The sequence below is a fragment of the Scomber japonicus genome, chromosome 5 (assembly GCF_027409825.1).
Source record: "Scomber japonicus isolate fScoJap1 chromosome 5, fScoJap1.pri, whole genome shotgun sequence".
NCBI classification, from domain to species: Eukaryota; Metazoa; Chordata; class Actinopteri; order Scombriformes; family Scombridae; genus Scomber; species Scomber japonicus.
The window spans coordinates 20,041,744-20,065,272 of NC_070582.1; the positions used below are offsets into that span (position 1 = coordinate 20,041,744).

Consider the following 23,529-nt stretch of genomic DNA (forward strand, 5'->3'; position numbering starts at 1 on the left):
TTGGCACGTGTGTTGTGTTATGTTTGTGTGTGTGTGTGTGTGTGCGCGTGCCTGCTTTCTGGACACTTACCCAATCAGCTAATTAAATTTGGTGGAATGAGAGAGAATTCCTAATTTAATTCATCATTATGCCAGACATGCTATGATAGGATTATCGTATTACTTCTTATTACTCATGTTATGATGATGCACATGCGCAATCTGATCTTCCCCCTTCTCGCGCCAACTAAACCCAATCTTAAAACCGCGAGCAGCCGCAGACTGATCGTTAATGGGGAGGAAGAGTCTCAGTCTGATGCGGACTTTAGCTCTGCAGAAACATCGTACACTCGCACTGGAAAATTGTGCTCATCGACTGTGTTTCTCCCTTTTCAATTCCCTGACAGAAGAGTGAGGATGAATCAGAAGTTCAACTGCTCATTTTTCCCACTGAAGCTTTTCTCATCTTGACCAATAGGATTAGGATGAAAAGGTGAAAGTTGGACTTTATTTATCAGTGGTTCTAACATGCGTTAATCCGGACAATTTACTTCAATGTGCGGGGGTTGTGAGGAGATACAGTTGGTCAAGTTTGAAATCAAAGCCCAGAAAACGGAGTCCAGCTGAGAGGATGCTTGTAGGTGAGTGGGATCATCCATATTTGCATGATGTGGGGATTTCACTTTGTCTGAGAAAGAGTGAGAGATGCTGGAAGTTTATATAACCTTTTATACTCTAATCTATGTCAAATATCGCTTCCTTGGCAGGCTACTTACACATTTGTGTACGTTGTTTGCAAACTTAGACATTTTCAGCTAATAGGCATGTTTTGATACGCGCACAAAATGATTACTGTTACAATGGAGAAATTGTCGCTTTTCTGAATACACAAAACAAAACACGGAGATATTTTCAAAAGACACAAAACTGGCAAACACGTCTTTGGTTTTGAAAGTTTTGGGTTATCGTAGTATAAGGTTTTTGTGGTGCTGAAGTGACAGCTCCCAACTCAAAGCACACGTCCTTTATTGGGAAAAGGAAGAAAAAGATTGCAGGAGAGAAACAACCTACAAACCCCTTCTGCAGACTGAATAGAATGGTCTCTGTCCAATTATTTTTTCCACTGAACTAAAACCCTTTATTTCCTTCATTCAATGTATGCAATATGACATTATAACTAGCTGTTTGCCATCAGTTCAGTGAAAGAAGTACAGTTTGTTAAGGCAAGTCATTTTTGGGTGACTGGTTTCAGGTGAATTGCATTTTTATGGCCATTTTTTAAAGATTGATTTAACATGACACATGCTAACATGGAATGAAGCATTTATAGGTCAATGTAAAAGGAAGATGACATCCAATAAATATTAAATTACAAAAAAAAGTTATAGTCTTGTAGGCCAGAAACGAGCACATATATATTAGTAATGTTTGGGGAAATGTATCACATGCTTACTTTCTTAGCTGTCACATCCACATATAGACAAGTAAACATAGTGCACAAATGTCCACTGCATCATGTTTGTTTTATCTTGCAGTTTCACAGCAACATGCCACCTTAGTGAAAACTCAAAACTAATTTTGATGGCCAAGTGCCCTTAGGCTAAACCTGTATTTAGGTCAGATTTGATGTAATACACACACATGTGGCACAAAACATGATTTTATGGCACTGTAGTGTTTTTTCATTTCCCTAACTGTTTTTACACTGTATCAAGACAGATCGCAGATTGTCAACAGTCTAAACTATTGTCCACTGAGTTGCTTAAACCTTACTTAAACCCGCAGAGTAAGTTAAACTTTAAAAAAAAGGAAAGCAGGAAGAAGAGTTAAGCAAACAGATGGTGGAAGCAGCATGTCCTTATTCTCTCCCAGTCAAGCTTTTGAACTCAGTATCCGTGGCCTGTTATATACTGTACATTCAGGGATTCAGAGACCACAGACAAACAAATCCTGCTAAGCTCTCTCCGTTTCTCTTCTTCCTTTATTCCTTGGTTGTACCCATCCTCACACACTGCTGACTTATTTTACAGTCTGGATCTTTCTCTTGTTCATTGAAGAGGGATTTGCTCTGGCGCAAAAGACTAAAGGTAAGGATGATATCTTCCCTGCAATCTTGACAGAGGGTTTATATTAAATCAGGACGCATACTGCAATTAAACTAAGGATTAGTTCATATTTACTGCATATCATGCCAGGTTGTGATGTCTCACTTGGGCTTCACATCACATACAGATGGAGGTGCAGGATCAAAAGGGGTAAAACCTTCTCAGCGGCCGCAGCATTCTCGTTACTGTGGAAACTGGGTACGAAACACAGATGGCGGCACATTCAGCTCCCCAAACTACCCAAAAATGTACCCTCCCAACAAGGAGTGCCTGTACGTACTGGAAGGTAATAAACAACATGCACTTGACCCCAATAACTGCAGTGCTCCAAATCGAATTTTCTTGAAAGTGATTTTTTTTTTCACTGAAAGGAAGTCAGATTCTTTGTGGGTTTTAGTGGTGATTAAACAGAATGTGATGGCGAAAATAACAACAGTATTTGTGTCTTGCATGCTGTGCAAGATTATCACGAATGCAATCTGCTGTTGTTATCATCTCCGACTTTCAACTTGAATTCGTCACAATGTTTTGTATAAAAGGATTTTGAACAAGTATTTTCTGTTTTAATACTATCTGTCTTGGTAACAAAGCCTAGACAATGTCTGACCAACGTATTATTTCCAATGCTAAAGTTTGTCTCTGTGTTCACTTGAAGTACAAACACGCTGGCAGGGGATAACCTTTTCACAGTGCAAGAACTCTAACACACTTTAATGTCACTTTAGTTGCTGTTTTTCTCTCATTACTCCCAGATCTCACAAAACAGTATTGTCTTCAGCAATTGTTTGTAGAAAATCAGCAACACTGAGGAAAAGTGGACAGGAGCAAATATTTCTTCTGTCTACTGTATATTCTTTGGTTGTATTATATCTTTGAATCACCTTTGTGGCAATAGAAGTGACACACTGGCCTGCTCTCTCAGCCCTACCCCGGCAGAGGATAGAGCTGCTGTTTGATGAGAACTTCTACATTGAGGCCTCATTTGAATGTCGTTTCGACCACATTGAGGTGCGGGATGGTCCCTTCAGCTTCTCGCCACTCATCAATCGATTCTGTGGCTCTGCCAGTCCTGGACTTGTCCTCTCCAGTGGACGCTTCATGTGGATCCGCTTTTTCAGCGATGAAGAGCTGGAAGGGATTGGCTTCCAGGTTCAGTACTGCTTTACTGCAGGTAAATACAACTCAGTGGGAGGGTTTATTGATCCCTCCCACTGAGCTCTCATTGCATTATACTGGAAGTCATATGGTGAAGTTTTAATCAACATTTTACCTGGTACTAGACAATCAAATGTCTACACTCTCACCAATAATAACCCTGATATAGTATCTCCTTGTCCATGTCTGTGATATACTCCATAGACCCTGAATTTCACCTTCATGTTGGAGGACTGTTAAACCCCATCCCAGGTAGTACAAGCACACAGCTCATCCTACTCTTTAGATTTATTGTATATGTGATATATACTGTATATAATCCCATTTCTCTCTTGTGTGTCTCCACTTTCTCTGCCTCTGTCACTGTCTGCGGGTCAGATTGTCAGTTTGAGCTGTCTGGGGCTGATGGCCTGATCCGTTCTAGTCAGGTAGAGGAGGAGTACAAAATAAAGCCAGACCAGGCAGTGGACTGCATCTGGACTATACGCGCCCCAACAAACAACAGGGTACGATGTTTTATATGGTTTATTGTTGGATATATATCAGTTTCTCCAGATAATTATGTGAGGGGGGGGGGGGGGGGGGGGGGGGGCGTGATTCATTAGGAGCAAAATGACATGTAGTGCTTAAAAAGATGAGTTTCCAGCCTGCCGGGCATTTTTCTTCCTCCCTAAATCTTCATCTGCTCCACATCAGTCAGGATGTCTTTTACATAATCATAAAGACAAAGCATGCAGATTTCAACTTCAGATCATCCAACATTTTTAACACATGCACTTCACATCTTTTATTATCAAACATTCACTAACAGTTGCAATCTGCATAAGTGCACATAAACCTGACTCAAAGTGATTTATATTTGATCCCTTCTTGTAGTGACACTTTTAAATAGAACTTGTGCACAGTAAAATACACTGTATGGCATGAAAAATGAAAATGTAAATATTTCCTCATTGGTTATCCAGATTTACCTGCGGTTCTTGGAATACCAGATGGAACACTCAAATGAATGTAAGAAGAACTTTGTGGCTGTTTATGATGGCAGTAATGCTATCGAAGACCTAAAGGTAGAGTCATTTATGTTAAAGTATGTACTATAGAATAAAAGCCCATTGATGTGATGTACTTCATTTATTATTTACTTACTTATTTGTCTATCTTAACTTGTCAAACATGCTTTTTTAAACATAATATTTGAACCAAAAATATATAGCAACTGTTCTACAGAACTTGGCCTCAATGAGACAATGCATCCGGCAATGCAGGAGAAATGGTGTGTGGTTTCTTGCAGGCCAAGTTTTGTAGTACAGTAGCTAATGACATCATGCTGGACACTGGTGTGGGAGTAGTGAGGATGTGGGCTGATGAGGCAAGCCGTCTCAGTCGTTTCCGGATGCTGTTCACATCTTTTGCTGACCGTGAGTTTCTGCTTCAGATTGTTCTTAATTTCTGCCATTTTACATTTTGTTCCTTCTGTTTAAATTCTGTAGCTGTTACACAGCAAGGTATAGTATGTGACTTGGATGTATGATTGCAAACAGATTTGTAGCTGCGCCCTCTGGAAATTTTTATTCAACATGCTTATTGCTATGTTCTCATATATATTGCCGAAAAGAAAGTACAAGAAAACATATTAGTAATAAAATAATATGTGAAATAAATCCATTTTTTATGGCTATGGCAAAGATTTACCGTAATTGAACTCCCTTCTACTCCTAATGGCTTTCGTTGCATTGTCATCCTACTTACATATCATACTGATATACCTGTGTTTGTGTTTCAGCACCCTGTGTAGGCAGCGCATTCTTTTGCCACAGTAACATGTGCATCAACACTTCTCTGGTGTGCAATGGCATACAAAACTGTGTCTTCCCTTGGGATGAAAGCAACTGCAAAGGTACTCTAGTTATGCCAAAGCTGTCTTTAATTCTTTCTTTGAACATGTGCTGTGCTGGTGTACTATACATCTACAAAATATTAGCAGGAGGATACACACTCTCTCTTCCTTTTGTCAAATATCCCAGCAAGTCTTATATAATTTTTTTAGGCTCATACCACAGAACAATACATATTAATAAATGTTTGACAGTCCAGAGTATCCCTTCAAAAATGTTTTCTTGGCAGGAAAATCATAATCACATATTCTTTGCAGCTAAAAGACGTTTAAGGTCTTTAGGTTTTTAAGTGACTCTTAATCACATTAACTGATTGAGATGACTGTTGAGCAGTGCTTTGCTTTTAGCGAAGGCTCTGAATTGTTGTTGGCAACCAAAGATACAGACTGTCCTACTTGAGACTGCAATGAGTGAATGACTGATGTACTTTCTATGCATCTGAACTTCCCCAACATTTTCTCTCTCTGTCACTCTCTATCATCCAGAGAAAAAGAGCAAAGGTCTTTTTCACCAGATCACAAAGACTCATGGGACAATAATCTGTGTGTCCACTGGAGTGGTGCTGCTGCTCCTCATAATCTCCATTCTGGTGCAAGTCAAACAGCCACGTAAAAAGGTAAATCAGTCATCAACCAACAATTATTTAGTATCATGCCACAAAATATTGGTGGGTAAATTATCAATTTATCAAGTGTGTTCATTCTTACTTTCAAGGTGTTGGTACGTAAGAATAACCTGTTCCAGCGGGGTGACTTCCAGGAGGTGTTTGACCCTCCACATTATGAACTCTTTACTCTCAGAGACAAGGTTAGTTTAATTACTTCAGTAGACATAAAACATGTTTACAGTGTTGTACAAATAGTAGAAATTATGTATAATGTTTTGAAATTTCTACTGTTTACCATCTACTGAGTGCACATCATAATTTTCAGGAGATGTCTGGGGACCTTGGGGAGTTATCGGAGGAACTACAGTCCCTGCAGGCACTCAGGAGATCCTCATTAGGTTCACGCTGCATTCATGAACACCATTGTGGCTCTCAGGCCTCTGTCAACTCCATCAAAGCCAGCCAGGGTGCACATGGCATGGGCAGGGGATCCATGGAGCTCCCCCCTTTCAGAGGGGACATCCAGAGCACCTTACCACCTTTTCGGGACTTGAACAACAGCCTGCGTAAGAAGAGCTGGCCTAGTATGAAACCAGACCGAATGCAGGGGCATCATGGTATGGGGGATAGAGCAGTGGGGCGGCACGATAGAGTGATGGAAGAGGACGAAGAAGAAGAGGAGGATGGACGGTACGATGTGTATGTGCACAGAGCAGGAAGCAGACGAGGGAACTATGAAATGGCCCAGCAAAGATCCTTGTCCATGGACTTCTGAAGAGAATAAGGTGCAATAAAAAAGATAAGATTAGCATTGTAAATACTGCAGCGTCGACTTTTCAACTAGTGCCACAATTTGGCAGAATTGTGCAGATTTACAGGACAGAGGACGTAGAGAGAGAGAGAACATGTCTCTTTCTTGATATTAATAATATTGATTATGTAGAAGTGATCTTCAACTTCTCTTTTTTCACTTGCGTCCTTTTGCAGGGAAGCTAGAAAACACAGGGCCTGCTGTGTATTGTTCTTGTTATCAATGTACTGAATTTATTAGGCTTTTTCTTATTTTTTTTGTCATATTGTTACAATGTCAGATGTCCATATTAAATATGGCCAAAGTCTTAAACAATGATGTAAACAAAACATGAGTGGGCTCATCAGGAAGGGGTCTCAAATGAAAATCAATATAATAGCTCCCCTTTCAATGCCTTTTATTGTAAAGCAAATAGAATTGTTGAAATATGTTTTCAGGGTGTGTTCTGAAAGGATTTTTAAGGGACAGCACAATTACATGCTAAACAAATGATGGAAAGATCACTTCTCAGTTTTTGTTTGATCGATTAACACCAGCATTAAAGAATAAATATCTACATTTCTACAACACTGGTTTAGGAAAAGTCTCATGTTGCCTTTGATTTCGAGTAAACTGATGAGTTTTCCCATCAGGAAGGTGTGTGTTGATCTGGAGTCTTCTAAAAGGTGTGTCTCACAGGTATGCTAGGTGGAAGTTCCCTTCTGTTAATTGAGGTGTTGTAAAAGTTATCAATCAGATTCTTTGTTTCATTTTCTTTTTGACTTTAATTTTGACTTATTAAGTGGGTTAATAAAGGTCTAACAACCAGATGGGTAGGACAGAACAACTTTGGACTGTAGGTTGTTGATAAGCGTAGTAACACTGCTAAGTAAGTGCTGCTAATTACCTTCAAACAAGTGTTGAAATCTGCAGTGTTTTAAAGGTAATTTTTATCTCACAATGTATGACCACATCTGACCTATTTATCTAGATGAAATAGATACATCTTTGACAGATTACGACAGGCTATAATGGATTGTTAACATGTTGTGTCCCTATAATAATGTCGATGAAGATCGGAAAATGTGCTTATGTGAAAATTGTTCATATACTGTAAGCAGAAAGCAATTGTCTTTGAAATTCCTCAACATGTAGAATGTTCATTTTCTCATATGGGCACATCTTTATATTCAGTGTGACAAAACTACTTTAACCTTGAAGCTCTGGCACACAACAGATTTTGAAATACAGTTGTTTCTAAGCCACAGCCTCACAGTTTAATCAGCAAATCTCCTGGGTTCATTAATCATATTCAGAAAAGTCACTGGGCAGATAAATTAATGGCGCAACTATGCGTGCATACAGACAAACACATGATCATGCAGTTTTGTTGCTATCATTTGGGTGTTGTTTATGCCTGTGAACCCTGTCATGCACTTAATTTGGTATTCTGATATAGTCAAGAATAAACAATATAATAATAAAAGCTTTGATGTAGTACAAGGACTAGTACTAGGTACTTCCCACAAAAGATAAAAAATGTGATCAAACACCTCATTAAATGGGCCATTCATAATGACTTGCACAAATCATTATTTATATCACATGATATCCAGGAATTGGAAGGCTGCCTGCACATCTGATGATGGATTGCTATGAGGAAATTGAAATTAGGTAAAGGTTGAAAGTAGGTCAGGTGCATGTGAATGTTTTGCTTTTTATTACAGCAAAATGGCTTAATGATTCCACAATCAACAGTTTTTGTATTGTACAGTGGTGCTTTTCATTGATTCATCTACAACTGTGCAGGATGGAATAAAAATAATGGTCAGGATATGGAGTTAAAACAAAGCACAAATATATATCAGTTCAAAAAAATATACAAAAAGGTTTTTAAGACTTGGGTTGTAAATAAATGTGGGATAGTTGTTTATATATTATAGGAGTTAATAGAGGAGTACTGAGAATGGGGTATGAATTTACTTCTTATTCCTTTTCAAACACAGTTATTCTTGTTTTGTTTGTCTTCTTTATCTGTTTTGATTCTCATGTCTGAAGTAAATAAAGAAATTCAAATAAAAAATCCTATATCTTTTGCTGTTATACCTGTCTCCTTCAATTTGTTACTGTACAAGCATTATGTTTCTGTTATGCATACAGGTGATAGTGTGGCCTTTAGGAAAAGAAAAAGTACTCACTCCAGCCACAAGTGCACGACAAGTTTGTTTCACAGTGCAGTTGATATGAGTGAGTCAGGTGATTGCTTGCATAAGGATTGACTGGTTGGCATGTAGTCTGTCAACCAGTAACAGAGAAATAACAGAGACACACCTGCTTGGATATGATCACAGAGTTGAGATACAGAGGGTGTACTGATCTTTGTTCCTGTGTGTATATGGCCATATAAACAGTACAGATATGTTGTACGTATCAGCTATACCTCATGAATGACCTCACGTGCACAACCATACATTATTTTTATGAGATACTTTAACTATTGTGGTTGTACACAAACTGTTGAAAGCAGACATCGTGTCCCTTTTCAAGTGTGCAATATGTCAGCATTCCTTACTGTTCCAACACATATATGCTTCAGAGACTGAATGCTGTGTTATCAGGGGTGACGTGTGAAATGACATAGCAGTAATAGAAAAGTATGCAAACCTAGCAGGTTTTCCATCATTTTTGCTTTGAACTACCGAGCACTTGGGGACAGGTAAATAACAAGTTAGTAATGAATCAGTTATTTTGAAAAGCACCTTATTGAACAGTATAATTGACAATACATAATAAAATACAAATCCCACCCCACAGTGATTGTTGCCCAAATTTAGACAAAAAAATTCAACTATACAGAAATATGACTTTGTTTAATACATGACAGAATTACCAACTGTAATGAAAAACACTCAATCGGTCATTGCTTGTGAAAAGTCTTTGCTTGCCTTCCATCTTTTTGTTGAAATTTTTTTCAATTTCAGTCCGCAGTTGAAGTCTTGGCAGCCAGTCTTTTTCAGGCCAGTATGTTGTGCCACAGCACATCAATGTCTCTCTATGCATACAGGGTAACCAATCAAGAAGGGGATGGGTGATGGATCAGTGATTCTTCAAAGAAGGACCGGTGATCATGTCTAAGCAGAGGTGATTTCTCCCCAAGAACGGCCTCTGTAAAGTTGGGACGTCTCCAGGCATAAACCATACTGTTCAGGAAGCCTTGCAGGGACACGCTGGCAGCCTGAAATACATAACAAACATGCTATGACTTGGAGCTCAGTTTCAATTTTCTCCTTTCATTCCTCAGCAATTTGAAATGAGATCTTGATCTTACCTGTATAAAATAAAGACTAAGTAGCTTTTCTTGGTCCACATGTATCATCAGGGTAAATATGAGGAAAAGAGCTGAAAGACATTGGAGATATCAATCTGCTGTTAATTTAAAGTCCATGAAATTAATTATATTAGCTTAAGTGTGTGTGTGTGTGTGTGTGTGTGTGTGTGTGCGTGTGTACCTGGTGCCCAACAGAATAAGATGACGATAACCATATTTCTTGCTGTGGAAACTACTCTTTTCATTCTTCTTCTTGAACGTCCATCTCCCTCCACAGGAAACATACCCACTGTCTCATGTTGTTCATACCATTTACCAACCTTGAAGTAAATTACCTGCAACAAGGAAAGAAATTAATGATCACAGTTAGCTTACACACATGTAAATATAATATTATCCAAGCCTTTAGGTAGCACTGTCAAATAGCTACAAATGGAAACTACATGGATGTTTACCGTAAATGTACAATGACTTACCGAGCAAGACAGCAACACAATAATCACGCCAAAGAAAAGACAATAGCTGATGAATTTATTTTCTCTCCCCTGGGAAGGAAAAAAACAGGTTACCACAATTGCACATTGCTTGTTAGCTGAAGCTGCCTTGCATTTCTTTTAATGATAAAATATAACATGGAAATACAATATATAACAATAACAATCAGTACTGTACCATAAAAGAAAACAATACAACTATCTAGATAACAATAAGTGTACAGAAGTGTGACATAAGAAAGTGTTTATACTCACAGCCCTAGAGTTGAAATCCATCCCGACTTGCAAAAACAAAATACAACTGAAAGAAACATAAAAAAGGTCAACCAACACATGGGAACAGTTCTACTTGACTATTGTTAAATTCTTTGGAAGCAGTGACTTTAAAAGAAATTAATCATGATGTATGTATGCTCACCTGGATTTGCTTTCATTACCGGTGACCGACTGAAGCGATCTATCAGTGATTAGAGTCATTGAAGTAGTTGTGACGCGAGTGAGCACATATACAAAGTACATTGAAATGGGGAATAACCTGTGAAACCAGACAGATACAGAATTAAACTATGTTCGCCATCCATAAAATCTGGTTGTGGTTCAATGGGTGACCTACAGTATTCAAAAAGAGGTGTGTAATAAACTCACCACACAATGGCGTAAACAGGTATAGCTAGAATATTCCTTTGACACTGACTCTGCAAACCAAACATAATAAGAGAAAGTAATTATTGAATAAATCCTGACAAATTATAATTTCCAAATGACAAAAAGATGGATGTGACATCTCACCTGTCCTCCCTCATCCCCTGTAGGTCTCGCTCTCCATCCTGTGATTGCATTCTTGGACTTCCATGCGTAAACCACCACCAGCAGAAATGAAATAAAATAAAATGTCTGTAATAGAGTTGAAAAATAGACAAAGGAAGGGTAAACATATATTGTAGAATATGCATCATGAAGCAACAAGATGGACCATCAAAATATGTTACCAAAATGTGTGTTTGCAAACAGTAGATAAGGAAACACAGTGGCGGTTTTTGCTATGGGCAATGTGGGCAACCGCCCAGGGCGCAATCTACTTGGGGGCGCATGAGCAGGGGATCAACTTGCGACTGCAGAGGCTGTGAGCAGGTTGTGTGTGAGTCTCACTCTCAGAGGAAAAGCAAGGGGAGGAGGGGGGCGGGGGATAAACTGACCTGTGATGATTATGATCCCAGGCCACACAACACAAACTGCTGCTTCCAAATAAATAATAATACATTTATACAATTAATACAGACCCATTATAGCTACATGTAAGTTATTGGGTTATGTGAAAATGCAATGAATAAATAAATAAATAAAATGCAAAAAAAAAAAAAAAAAAAAGTTTTACATACTATATTTCATTTATTCACCTTATTTTTGTGTGGTGAAGGATTTGTGCAATTTACATTGGTGTTAACATACTACATGTCATTTATTTATCTTCATTTCTTTCTCTACTCTTGTTAATTTTTGTATTTAATAACATATGTAATAAAATAACATAAATAGTTCAATATTGTGCATGTGTTGGGAGGGGGTCGGTCCGCCCAGGGCGCAAAACTAGCCAGGACCGCCTCTGCAATTACATGTCACCCTATGTCACCACAAGCAAATGTTTTAAAAAAGAAGAAGTAATTTTACATAAATCTAAAAGCTGTTTGATTGAAGACATTTATGTTTTGGTTTTGGTTTGGTTTCTGAGGTGTGTCTACACGATTGCTTCAATCAAGATCAGACATTTCAGGATCAGAAACTTTATGAGTCTCTATGAGGATTTTTCTATTTGGTTTGGTTTTATGTAGATGAAGATCTCCTTATTAAAAGACTATCTTTATTTAATAAGGTCTATTATTTGTATTTCGCAGCAGAACACTAAAAAGTTAAAAAAAAGTAAGAAAGTTGAAACTTTAAAGTACATTTTTGTTATCTTATTTTCCACCTATGGAGGAATAAATAAATTCTTATTCTAAAGTTTGTCTTTAATTTGACTCAAAACGAACTCCAAACTTTGTGAAATATTGTGGGTGTATTAAGTTGTGAGCTAACTTTATATTATATCATCATATTACACTCCCATTAATCAGAATAACTGCTTCTTCAGGCTCAGATTCACTTTCTCATCTTCTCCTCTGTAAATACTTTGTTTTATGTTAAAATCAATACCTGCTCTGCCTGTCACTCTTATCACTGTAGAAATAATAAGAATATAGATCCAGTTGGTGCAGTCCACACTAGACTTACATGAAAACTTTTAACATTAACAACGGTTATTACAACATAAAACAAGCAGTTTCACCTCTCTGTTGGAAAGGGCAGTGATGTTTGCATTACTGAAGACATGACACAACAAAACTTCTTATCTTTTAAATTTACAATAACACTAGTAAAGCACCACACTGCTTTATAGATACAATATAATACGTAACACAAGTTTTTGACTTATTTTACTGCTAGAATTCAATGACTCTGGGAAAATCTTGCATTACTGTGATAAGACAATCTGATCTTCAACCCTGGAAACTACAGATTCTTCAGCTTGGAAGTACCAAAATGATCAAGTGATCAAGTGAGTTTTTATCCAACTATATCTTGTTTCAGAATATTAAATCTAAATACAACCCCTTCCACCACTAGAAAACAGTCTTGTAAATGATTCATTGGTAGGGTCAAGCGCTCAGTCTACAGATTGAAAGTAATTGTTCCTCACCAGTGACAGTGGAAGGCTGTACTCGCAGAAGTCTTCATTGATGTCAGTTTTAGCTATGTTCATGGCACTGGTGAACATCAAGATCACAGCAGCCAGAAGGTCTGCCAAGGCGAGCTGCACCAGGAGATGCACCTGCACATACACACATAATAGATATTGCTTCAGTGTAAACAGTGATTTAAAAAACCCCAACATGATTTGTAACTGAACCACTATAGAAAACTGCATAGATGTGACATTGATATGTGCAGAGCTACACCAACAATGAAATATCTATCTATCTATCTTTCTTTCTTTCTTTCTTTCTATCTATCTATCTATCTATCTATCTATCTATCTAATCTATCTATCTATCTATCTATCTATCTATCTATCTATCTATCTATCTATCTATCTATCTATCTATCTATCTGTCTGTCTGTATAATACATAAACAACTTGACTCACCTGTGTTGTCAGATGCCTCCATTTCACAATGGAAACCGCCAGGACAGAAAAACTCCCAATCACACTGCAGATAATCATAAATATGCAAAGTATTATATAACATCATAGAGGTTGGTACAAAATAATAGCAACACTGCATTAGTTTTTCTCAATTTCTCCACCATGTGTGTAAAGTTCACAGTAAAATGAATTCTTAACAGGAAGTTTCAAACTGACGATAGTTTGGAGCCACATCAACACTAACCAGGAGACAAGAGAGTTTTATTACATAGATTAGAGTGTCTGATGATGACATAAGCTTCCAGGTCTGAAAGACAACTTAGCTCAGACTCATGAGAGACGTGCTTAAAAGCTGTTATAAAATCCTATCCCTCCCCCGGCTCTATAGAAAATAGAAGCAAAATGGTACCAGTTTTCCTGCATTGACTCTTTCACCAATTTGTCCTTTCTCTGACTCTTTTGTTGTATTTGTCCCAAGGAAAATAAAAATAAGAGAGAGTCTCATAAATAAAGACATTGAGCAAGGTTGACGAATTCACTGTAGCTCGCTGTTAGTTTGCAAAGTTTCTATCCAATAAGCTGCAACACAGTGCTGAAAATTACATTTCAGCTGGTAACACAGGTGGCAATTACAGTTTTTCTCAGTCACTTTGGTACATTTCTCAGATCAGAATGAAATTCTCAAAACTACTTGTTCAATCTTCACATCATTGTGTCACTTGTGCATATCAAAAAAGCAGTTCTCATTTCTTTGAACAAGTTGCAAATGCTTTGGTATATCCATGCAAATGTTTATGTACAATCATGTACAATTCTCTGTTCTTTCCTACATTATCAATTGCTTATGTCATGTTGATCAAAATGTATTATAATGGGTCTCTGTTGAATAGTCTCACCCCCCACAGTATTTAGCATTAATTCATCACATAAGTCTTTACATGCAAAACGGTTGAACAAGTTGTCATAATATGTCAAGCATATTTCTATACATTTCCATTAGACTTTTTTTCTAAATCTGTCCTGAATTGGTAATTTGCCACACTTGTAGACCAAGTGTGACTGCATTGCATGTACAGTTTTCCCTAAGAAAATTGTCCTATGTTCACATTTCTATGTTAGTTTTCTTCTTTGTGCTATGCACTGCATGTACAGTTTTCCCTAAAGAGATTGTCCTATGTTCACATTTCTACTTTTGTTTTTTTCTTTGTGCTATGCAGTAGTGTCTTTTACTTTCTGTATCACAGTGACATGGTCTGTCAATAAATTACAATACAAACAATAAAAGCATACTGTAAATGTGACTTTTGTCCAGTCTCTTACAATCAATCTCCCATATACGCTAAGGTGTAACTTACAATTTACAATAGTTGTCTTCAAAACTTTAACCATAGTTTACATCAGAACATCCCTCCAGAGTACACTGTTATATTAACAACATGACTAAGCAATTTGACTGTCTTATCCGTACACAATGAAACAAGGACTTGTCATTCTGATGGCACTGATATGTTCATTGACACAGATATTTACTTTTGAGAGATGAACTAAGGATTTTGAGCAAGAGACTGGCTTTTGCAGGTAATCTATGGTGTTTTGCTATTTGTACGAATTGTTTTGAGAAATGCACTTACTGATTTGCAAATGTCGAGGATGATTTGAGAAATGTACCAAAGCGATAAACTGTAAAATAACAGATGACAAACTCTATGTATCAACATTGGAAGAAAACACAAGTCTGCCTCTTGTCATGTTGCTCTGCTGGTTTGGCAAACCTCATTTCAACAATCAGAGAAGTGTGTAGCTACATTAATGACATAGCTGCTATAGAACATTAAGTGTGTTGAGAAAGTATGAGGAAGCACATTACCTTGGAGTGAGAAACACTAAGTAGACAGTAGAGAGAGCATAAAGCTGAAAAAAAAATCAAACATGAATTCAGAAATGTATAACACTTCCCTCCTCACAGTTTGCATGTAAATAAACTTTTTCATTTTTATTTAATATATTCATAGTCAGAAAATAAAAGTATTAAGAATAGTGCCTACCTGATCACTTTGTGTACCATTGATCTCCATGGTAAAGGTCCAACAATAATCAGTCTATCCAAAACTCACTCTCAGATTGGGCACAACTATCTCAATAAGAGGCTGTTATGATGTGCCCTACTTTTATCATAGCACACCTTCGCAAAGGCTTGCACCTTTTGACGTTACAGGTCACGTGCTGCTGTTGTTTTCACTCGGCCCGCTTGTGTGTGCCCGTGCCTGTGTGTGTGGGTGTGTGCGTGTGCGGTAGATGGATTGATATTGTGGTTGGTATGATCACTGCAATAGTTTGAAATGGTAATCCCCGGGGGAAAATCGTTTTACTTTCATTAAGTTAACACCCTTAAACCAGACAACTGAATTGAAACGGAACTTCCCCGGTACCACTAGGATTTCCACCCGAATTTCCTACCAAAACAACAGATGTAGATGTCCTTTTGCCCCATTGCAATGAATATTTACTACCTGTTGTTGTTTGAATGTTTAGCAATGTACTATAGCAATATGTTATATTATTATAAGCAATGTGTTATAAACTGTGCATACACACTCTCATTTTGCACTGTAGAGTGTGATTGAATTTACCTGTAGGGCCTACACGTCAAACAAAAAGGTGTTAATTCACGACACAAGCTTACTATGATAAACTGTGTTACGGTGACATCTGGTGGTAGGAATCGGCATTTTCATATATACAGTCTGTTTTCTACACAAGATTTAACAGACTTGGCATTTACACAGGTGCAAGGTAGACACAGACACACACACGGGAGTTCTTGTGCTGTTCACTGTCGTGTTAAAACAAAAAGAAAACATATTTCCAACCAATTAGTGTTAAAAATAAAAATGAAAAGATAGTATCGAGATGTGAGTAATATTTCAGTATTCATAACAGTTATTTACTACAGCACACAGGCTTACTTTTTGATTTGATTACTTTTTCGTGGATACTGACATGATTTATAAGAGAGATAATTTCTTATAAAGCAAGATGTATCTTTCATTTGAAAACGTATTCACTAGTTTATGTAGATTTTGGAATATAAAATAAAGATATTTTATGAAAAAAGTCAAAAGTCTGGCATGGATTAAATTGGTACCGTGACAGCATTTAAGACCATGTGTGCTCCAAATAAGCCCCCATGAAAAATGAGGAAAAAACATCCTCCTTAGCAAAATCTTCAGATGTAGGCTAACCCCCTTTATAATCAACATTTTCACAAGTAACTAATTTAATAACACGTTTTTTCTCAGTAACTGTAACGGATTACAGTTACATTTATTTTATAATTAAATCACGTAACGCCGTTTCATGTAACTAAAAATACTCTCCCCAACACTGCCTATTTACAGAGCATGTAGTGAATAATAAAGTATCGGAGCAAGAGTTGTGCACCGGTAAAGTATGGATACTGCACCACAGCGTCGCAGCATGTTCTACCAGGATATAAATAATATATATTTTAAATTAAATAAATACGTCTGTCTCTTGTTTATGGACGAAATTATGACAAAGGGTACTTAAACATGTATGAAAAGATGACTGTAAAGTGCTTTGATTCAGATGTTTTTGTTGATAAAGTTTCTTCAAACTGATGACGTCGTGTGTTCCACGTTGGCCCGGACGTGGCAGTCTGTGAAACCAGGACAACCATCTCACTCTACGTCTGCCTGTGTGCCACTAATACACAGTTAAACCTCCTCGAATAATAATGGGGCTCACCATCTCGTCGATCTTCGGCCGGCTGTTTGGCAAAAAACAGATGAGGATTTTGATGGGTGAGTGAAAGCTGTGTTTGACGAAGGTTTGAGTTCGGTGAGCATCACCATTTTTAACGCTAGCTACATGAGTAACGGAGTCGTGAGTTAGCTAGCGTTAGTTTTAGAGGATCCTTCGTTAAAATACAACTCTAAATTTCAAATATTGGGACAGACGTGGAGTTAAAACACAACTAAAAGCCACTTCATAAAGTGTCGTTTGGAGAAAAAAAAGGAAACTATTTTTTCCACCAAGCGTTAGCTAAGGTAATAGATTTCTGGATTAATTACAAACAAGTATATCCCCTTGAAAAACAGCAACTTTTATCTAAATAAAGTTTGGCTGTGAGGCTGACCGTGTAAATACTTTCTTTTTTAGCTAACTAACTCTAGCTTAGTTGGCAAAAATGTCACTTTACTACTCCATTTCAATATACACTGTTTACCTTAACGTATTCGTTATCTTGTTTTTGGATGACATGAACTTATTATTGTTTTTAATATATAAAATACTGTCTTTATTTTATAATATAAAGCCAGTTCCGACTGGCTGTGAGTTATCTTGGTTAACTTCTTATTGAGCAATTCACATCTTGTGACGTTGCACATGTGTCATTATGTTACGTTCATTGGCAGGCTCATTTCCGGACTGCTAAGTAATATCCTGATTTGTCCTGGACTTTTATTTAGATTTATAATTGAACACACCCCTCCCAACACACTCACAGTAATAGCTGTAAACGGCTCATTGCATATGAGTCTTGTGATGTCTGTTATTTCATGTCCTGTGCTGTCTGATAATGAGAGGACAATGCTTGCTGTGTAATTTACAGCATTCTGTTATTCATAGCTGTTAACTTCTAACCCCTGATATTAATGATTGGTTTTAACCAAACTGTATTTCTCTGTAGTTGGGCTGGATGCTGCTGGAAAAACGACCATCTTGTACAAATTGAAGCTCGGTGAAATTGTGACCACCATCCCAACCATTGGTGAGAGATCTTCTTGTTATCTTGTCTAAGTTATTTTAAAATTCGTTTGTGGTCCTTTTTGATTGTCAGATGTGCGCTTTGTGTATTAAGCATTGCATTGAGATATATCCCCCTTCTTTCTCCTGTACAGGTTTCAATGTGGAGACAGTAGAATTTAAAAATATCAGTTTCACTGTATGGGATGTGGGTGGTCAGGACAAGATCAGACCCCTCTGGAGACACTATTTCCAGAACACACAGGTAAGAGTGTGACTGAGGCAAAGCCCCTTTTGTAGTATCATAATTGCAGAAGTCAGTAGTGGGGCAGCAGTAGTATGCAGCTCTTAAATACTTTTATTACTGTTCTATAGTTTTTTGACAAGTTCTGGTTCATCTAAATACTTTTCACACTCTGATTAAGAATGTCTGTAGTGTAGAATGTCAGTTTCTATCCAAGCGTATTGACTACAAGAGTGGAAAAGCAGTCACAGACTCCACTGAATTTGTTTTTATTTCATGTACCATTAACTCCTTTTTAATCTAGTAATGTCAACAAAGGATTTCCTTCTTCCTTCTCTGGCTGCTAAGCTGTTGGTTAAAGTAGATGGATATTATGCTTACATTTAAAACTATATACTTTATCTTATTTCATGTACATAATTATGATTATATATTTCATGGATATACTTTTTGCACTTCTTGCTGTTAATTGTTGACTATAAAAATAGGTATTATTGCTCTTCCCAGGACCCATTTATGATTTGTGGGATCTTAAATTATATTTAATAATAGGCAGTTTCTCAATGTCTTTGTAATTTATACATTCATAACATCTCAGTCCCTGTAAATTCATTCACTTGTGAGTGTGGAATTAAATCACTTTAACACTGCTTTTATCCCTCTAGGGCCTCATCTTTGTGGTGGACAGTAATGACAGAGAAAGAGTGGCTGAGTCTGCAGAGGAGCTCTCAAAGATGGTATGTATTTAACATGGTGAGCTCAGAAGGGACTATAATACATTAATGGTGGGAATTGTATTATGAAGAATTGCAAAGAATGTCATAATTTGATACATACCTTTTCTAAAAACAGAATAGCTGTTTCACAGTGTGCTGTGGATGCAAATAGACAGAGGACTGTTCCTTCTGTTTGTTTAAGATATAGAAATACTTTCTCAATAACTGGTGTTTCTTTGAATTGGATCCACAACACTGAGAAAGCTCAACAAGTGTGCTCCAGCATCCCAGACCCACCCCCCTCTTTAACTGCACCAACACACGCTAAACACAGCCCTCTGAAGCAAATTCTTTAGAAAAAATAATGTTCTGCATCTTGACTCCTCAAATGTGGAATGCCTTTCCCTTTGCTACACTAGTTACAACAGCAGAGTCTCATTATGTCTTCAGATTTAGTCAACAATGAAATCGTTGCAAGAAGTACTACACCTCAAACTACCTCTGCACTATACTCCACGACGTGTGTGTCATGGAGCATAGTGATGGTTCGACAGTGGATGACAGTCTCTCTCACACCACAGTGATTTTTTCTACATTTAAATCCTGTATTTATTTGTTCATGCCTTAATGTAACGTAAACTTGTCCGTATATTCAGAAGGAGTCAGTAATCTTTTGAACAGGATCTCCTTGTTTGTGCGTTGCACAGTTAACCCATGAACTGTTAAAACATTGAGTAATCATGTTGACTCTTGACAGTGCATAGATGATACAAATCCCCTTAGTTGTCACGTCAGACTTTGTGCTTTTCCACAGCCGTCATGTGCCTCTGGGTTCAATAGGTGTGGTCAACTTCTTAGTGAGTCTCTGAAATAGTCTTAGGCAGGGAAAAAATTGAATCCCTCTTGTTTTTTGTGTCTAAATTAAATTGTTTTAATTATACATTATGATTTTATGTTTTACTATAAATTACTTCTTTGTTTTCGTTGTCATTCTTGGGCTTTTTTTACTTAATGCTCAGGAAGAAATGAGGAATTTAAAAAACCTAGCTCACTAAACCACCAGGATGCCCTAGAACTTTTTTAAGCTTATTGCTCAGGAAGATTAAATTATTTTGGGTGTCTTTTTATTTGTTTATTTGTGTGTGTATATATATATGCAGCACAAATACTAACTCCATTTGATTGAGTTTATATATAAAACAATATATTATATATTGTTTATATATATTCGATTTATAATATTTGATTTGATTTAAGGACTATCAAGCAAAAGTCACACTGTAAATTTGTTAAGAAAACGACAAAGAAAAATCTTTCTGTAGTCTGTTGGTCCTAATATGAAGTCTTGGAGCTGATGCCCTAATCTCTGTTTTTCTTTATATCTAGTTGCTGGAGGATGAGTTGAAAGACGCTGTTTTGCTGGTGTTTGCTAACAAACAGGACCTGCCCAATGCCTTATCAGTCAGCGAACTCACAGACAAACTCGGCCTCCACGCCCTCCGCAACAAAACTGTGAGTAGTCTGATTAAACCTGCAGTAAGATTAAAATCATTAAGCAAGTATAGGGTTGTATTAATATCTTGCTAATGTACATCATGTAATCTCTAACCCCACAGTGGCACATTGAGTCAACCTGCGCCACCCAGGGCACTGGGCTCTATGAAGGACTTGACTGGCTATCCAAAGAGCTGTCCAAGAACTAAAGATGGATCGACTGGACTGATGAGAGAGAGGGAGGGAGGGAGGGAGAGACAGAGAGAGAGAGAGAGAGAGAGAGCGAGAGTGAGACTGAGCACCACAAGACAGGAGAGAAGGCACAGACATTCAATCCAGAAACATTTGGTCTTCCAGCACCAATGTTCACAAAAAGGAAAAGGCTGGTGGACATGTAATCATCTTTGGGGAAATTTGAATATCTCATACTTTTTCTTTTACTATTGATACTATACTGTATTATCTCTTGGCGTAGTCTCTAATTTTCTCTTTTTGTTACCTAACTCTTACCCAGCAACAAGTTGTAATTTCACATTCAGTTGCATGTTGAGCAAATAGATGAGCGAATGGTGTATTAGGGAAATTTTATGGAGGTGAAATGAATAGGGTACTAGGAGTTGATTTTCCACATCTTGACTCCTGTCTCAATAGCATTTGAAGTAATCAACCACTTACATAATTGTTGGCTTTACATTTGAGCCTGGGTTGGGGATATGATAATATAACCCTAGAGCTTTGGTGAAGGACAACTTGTAGGCTGCCATGAGCTGTCCATCTCCATAACTCCTCATGGATATTTGACTCCCTCGCAGACAGTACCTTTTATTCTTCACTGCTGTGTCCTCAATCTCAGGCCAGCTCATTTCAGTGAAGACCTTTAGGCTGAGATGGATGAGGATTCCAGTGAGTTCATAGATTTTGTTAATAGTGTGGAACCAAGTGGCCTCCTACTAAATGGATCCAAAAAGGAACATTGTGCCTTCTGGTACCTCTTTACACAGATCAGAGTAATCCTTTCTTATTTCAGTCTTAGGCAATGTGCCCTCTTCACATACTTTTGTGACCTTTTTTTTTTTTTAAAGACAAAATAATGCAATAAGAATGTGCTGCAATGTTTGCTGTGGTGCAGCAGAACCACAGTGAAGTGTGACTCCTTCATGCTACTTGACTTCACTATCAGACAGGAGATTATCCTGTTTGGTTATTTGTGAATTTCTCCTAACTCTCCCTCCTTTTGTTTTTCCAATAACCGCCATAAAAATTATTTGATTAAAAAAAGTTTGGTTCTTCTGTCTATTCTAACAGAAAGTCTTTTTTAACCTACAAGAAGGAAGGAAGCAGCTTTTCAGTGCTGACATGGGGCCAGTGCAACACAGTGAAGTTGCATGTTTTTTTGTTGTTTTTTGTCTTTTATTTGGCAGTGTTTATTGCTGAGTTTGCTGTATTGTTTGAAGGTGAATACTGTATTATATACCTAATTATTTTACCCCTTGAAACACAAAAACATACCTGCTCATCAACTTATTTTACATTCCTGCATATGCTTACAGATTCTGGAGCTCCCACTAATTAAAAGTTGTATGTGCTAAAAATATTTTGCAAAACAAAGCTCTGAATAAAGCCTATGTTAAATAATAATTGTTTTGGACTCCATTTTTCTCCATGTTTCGGGACAGGCAGTTGTCATCTCACTTGGTCTTTTACACCTTCAGCCCTTAAAAAATATTAGATATATTTTCTGCCTACTATATTCACAGAAGTTCAAGTCAGGCAAGACAAAATTTTCAGATTTTGTGTAAAAAAAAAAAACCCTCAACTGAATCATTCAATGAGGAACTGAGCCTAATAAGAGGAAGTGGGCTGTTTTGTTACCAACTCTCTTTAGGCCTATGACTTAATACAGGCCTACGTAAGACTTAAAGTAAAAAAAGGAAATAGAAGCAGGTAGGTAAGCCTATTTTGAATAATGAAGGGTTTATGTAAACCAACAAGCTGTAAGCAGTAAAATACCCTTCACTGCCACCTTTGAGCAAGGCATTGAGGTAATTTGACTTGCACTGAAGTTGTTTTTTGTTCACACTGTGCATGGTAATCTATATGGTTGTAATTTGTTCTGGTCACTTTAAATTTATCTACATGGACATGGTTAATTAGAGGACACTACATTTGGTATAGAAAAAGTGTCACTGGCTCAAGCATGCATGCAGACACTCAGACACTGTATTTTCACGCAGTTTAGACTTTATTTGCACAATTTACTGTCATACAAAAGGCACTTTAGAATAACAATACAGCATGCAGGAAAAAATAAAATGTCCAGAGGGGTTTATTCATAGACTCTGCTTAAAAATTGGATGTAGATAAGTTGAGAAAAGTGGAAAACAAAGCTATGAAAAGAGACAAATAAAGAAAATGATTTATTTTGCAGTAATTCTATATCTTTCTTTAAAGCTAAGCCTGCAGACATGAAGCAATCAACAAATATTTCAAACAGCACAAATCAATGCGTCCATGATGTGATGCAGTTTTCTGTCATGCAGGGTCCTAAAGGTGAATACTTTCTAGTAAAAATGTAGTAGTTAACATTTATGAAGTTGGTGAAATTGGTGAGGGTAGACATAATGCTGATGTGTTTTCATCTGTGGCCAGGGTACATGTACACCTTACCCACAGTTCATTACTTTGTGCTTTCAGAAAAAACATAATCACATGTACAAACAAGACAGACAAATCACAAGCAACAATCAAGTCTGGCTGAATTGAAACCACTA

The 23,529-nt window shown here is 37.3% G+C and overlaps 3 protein-coding genes across 3 annotated transcripts; 2 read left to right on the forward strand and 1 right to left on the reverse strand.

Annotated features, from left to right (window-relative positions):
• The first annotated feature begins 271 nt into the window (after positions 1-271).
• On the forward strand, positions 272-6,516 carry neto2b (neuropilin (NRP) and tolloid (TLL)-like 2b). Its single transcript, XM_053319926.1, has 12 exons — positions 272-323; positions 1,938-2,066; positions 2,212-2,370; positions 3,007-3,255; positions 3,444-3,491; positions 3,618-3,745; positions 4,205-4,306; positions 4,531-4,657; positions 5,023-5,136; positions 5,620-5,750; positions 5,849-5,941; positions 6,067-6,516. Exons 1-12 carry the CDS (start codon positions 272-274, stop codon positions 6,514-6,516), a joined length of 1,782 nt encoding a protein of 593 aa, XP_053175901.1.
• Positions 6,517-9,604: 3,088 nt separating this feature from the next.
• Positions 9,605-15,609, reverse strand: si:dkey-30c15.2 (uncharacterized protein LOC558938 homolog). The gene is made up of 9 exons (XM_053319927.1): positions 15,580-15,609; positions 15,402-15,445; positions 13,535-13,598; positions 13,088-13,219; positions 11,143-11,247; positions 10,336-10,404; positions 10,041-10,194; positions 9,860-9,930; positions 9,605-9,766 (listed from the first exon to the last, which is right to left on the reverse strand). Exons 1-9 carry the CDS (start codon positions 15,607-15,609, stop codon positions 9,605-9,607), a joined length of 831 nt encoding a protein of 276 aa, XP_053175902.1.
• A 1,602-nt stretch (positions 15,610-17,211) lies between these two features.
• On the forward strand, positions 17,212-22,396 carry LOC128359006 (ADP-ribosylation factor 4-like). Its single transcript, XM_053319420.1, has 6 exons — positions 17,212-17,358; positions 18,249-18,329; positions 18,460-18,569; positions 19,214-19,285; positions 20,651-20,776; positions 20,881-22,396. The coding sequence occupies exons 1-6, from the start codon at positions 17,292-17,294 to the stop codon at positions 20,965-20,967; spliced, it is 543 nt and encodes a 180-aa protein (XP_053175395.1). The 5' UTR covers positions 17,212-17,291; the 3' UTR covers positions 20,968-22,396.
• The last annotated feature ends 1,133 nt before the right edge of the window (positions 22,397-23,529 follow it).

Coding starts and splice junctions, on each gene's coding strand:
- neto2b (XM_053319926.1), top strand. CDS start 272: ATGGGGAGGAAGAGTCTCAGTCTGATGCGGACTTTAGCTCTGCAGAAA. Junction 3,492..3,617: donor ACTGTTAAACCCCATCCCAG/GTAGTACAAGCA, acceptor TCTGCGGGTCAG/ATTGTCAGTTTGAGCTGTCT. Junction 5,751..5,848: donor TCAAACAGCCACGTAAAAAG/GTAAATCAGTCA, acceptor CTTACTTTCAAG/GTGTTGGTACGTAAGAATAA.
- si:dkey-30c15.2 (XM_053319927.1), bottom strand. CDS start 15,609: ATGGAGATCAATGGTACACAAAGTGATCAG. Junction 13,599..15,401: donor TTAGTGTTTCTCACTCCAAG/GTAATGTGCTTC, acceptor GATTATCTGCAG/TGTGATTGGGAGTTTTTCTG. Junction 9,767..9,859: donor TTAGTCTTTATTTTATACAG/GTAAGATCAAGA, acceptor TATGTATTTCAG/GCTGCCAGCGTGTCCCTGCA.
- LOC128359006 (XM_053319420.1), top strand. CDS start 17,292: ATGGGGCTCACCATCTCGTCGATCTTCGGCCGGCTGTTTGGCAAAAAA. Junction 17,359..18,248: donor ACAGATGAGGATTTTGATGG/GTGAGTGAAAGC, acceptor ATTTCTCTGTAG/TTGGGCTGGATGCTGCTGGA. Junction 19,286..20,650: donor CAGAGGAGCTCTCAAAGATG/GTATGTATTTAA, acceptor CTTTATATCTAG/TTGCTGGAGGATGAGTTGAA.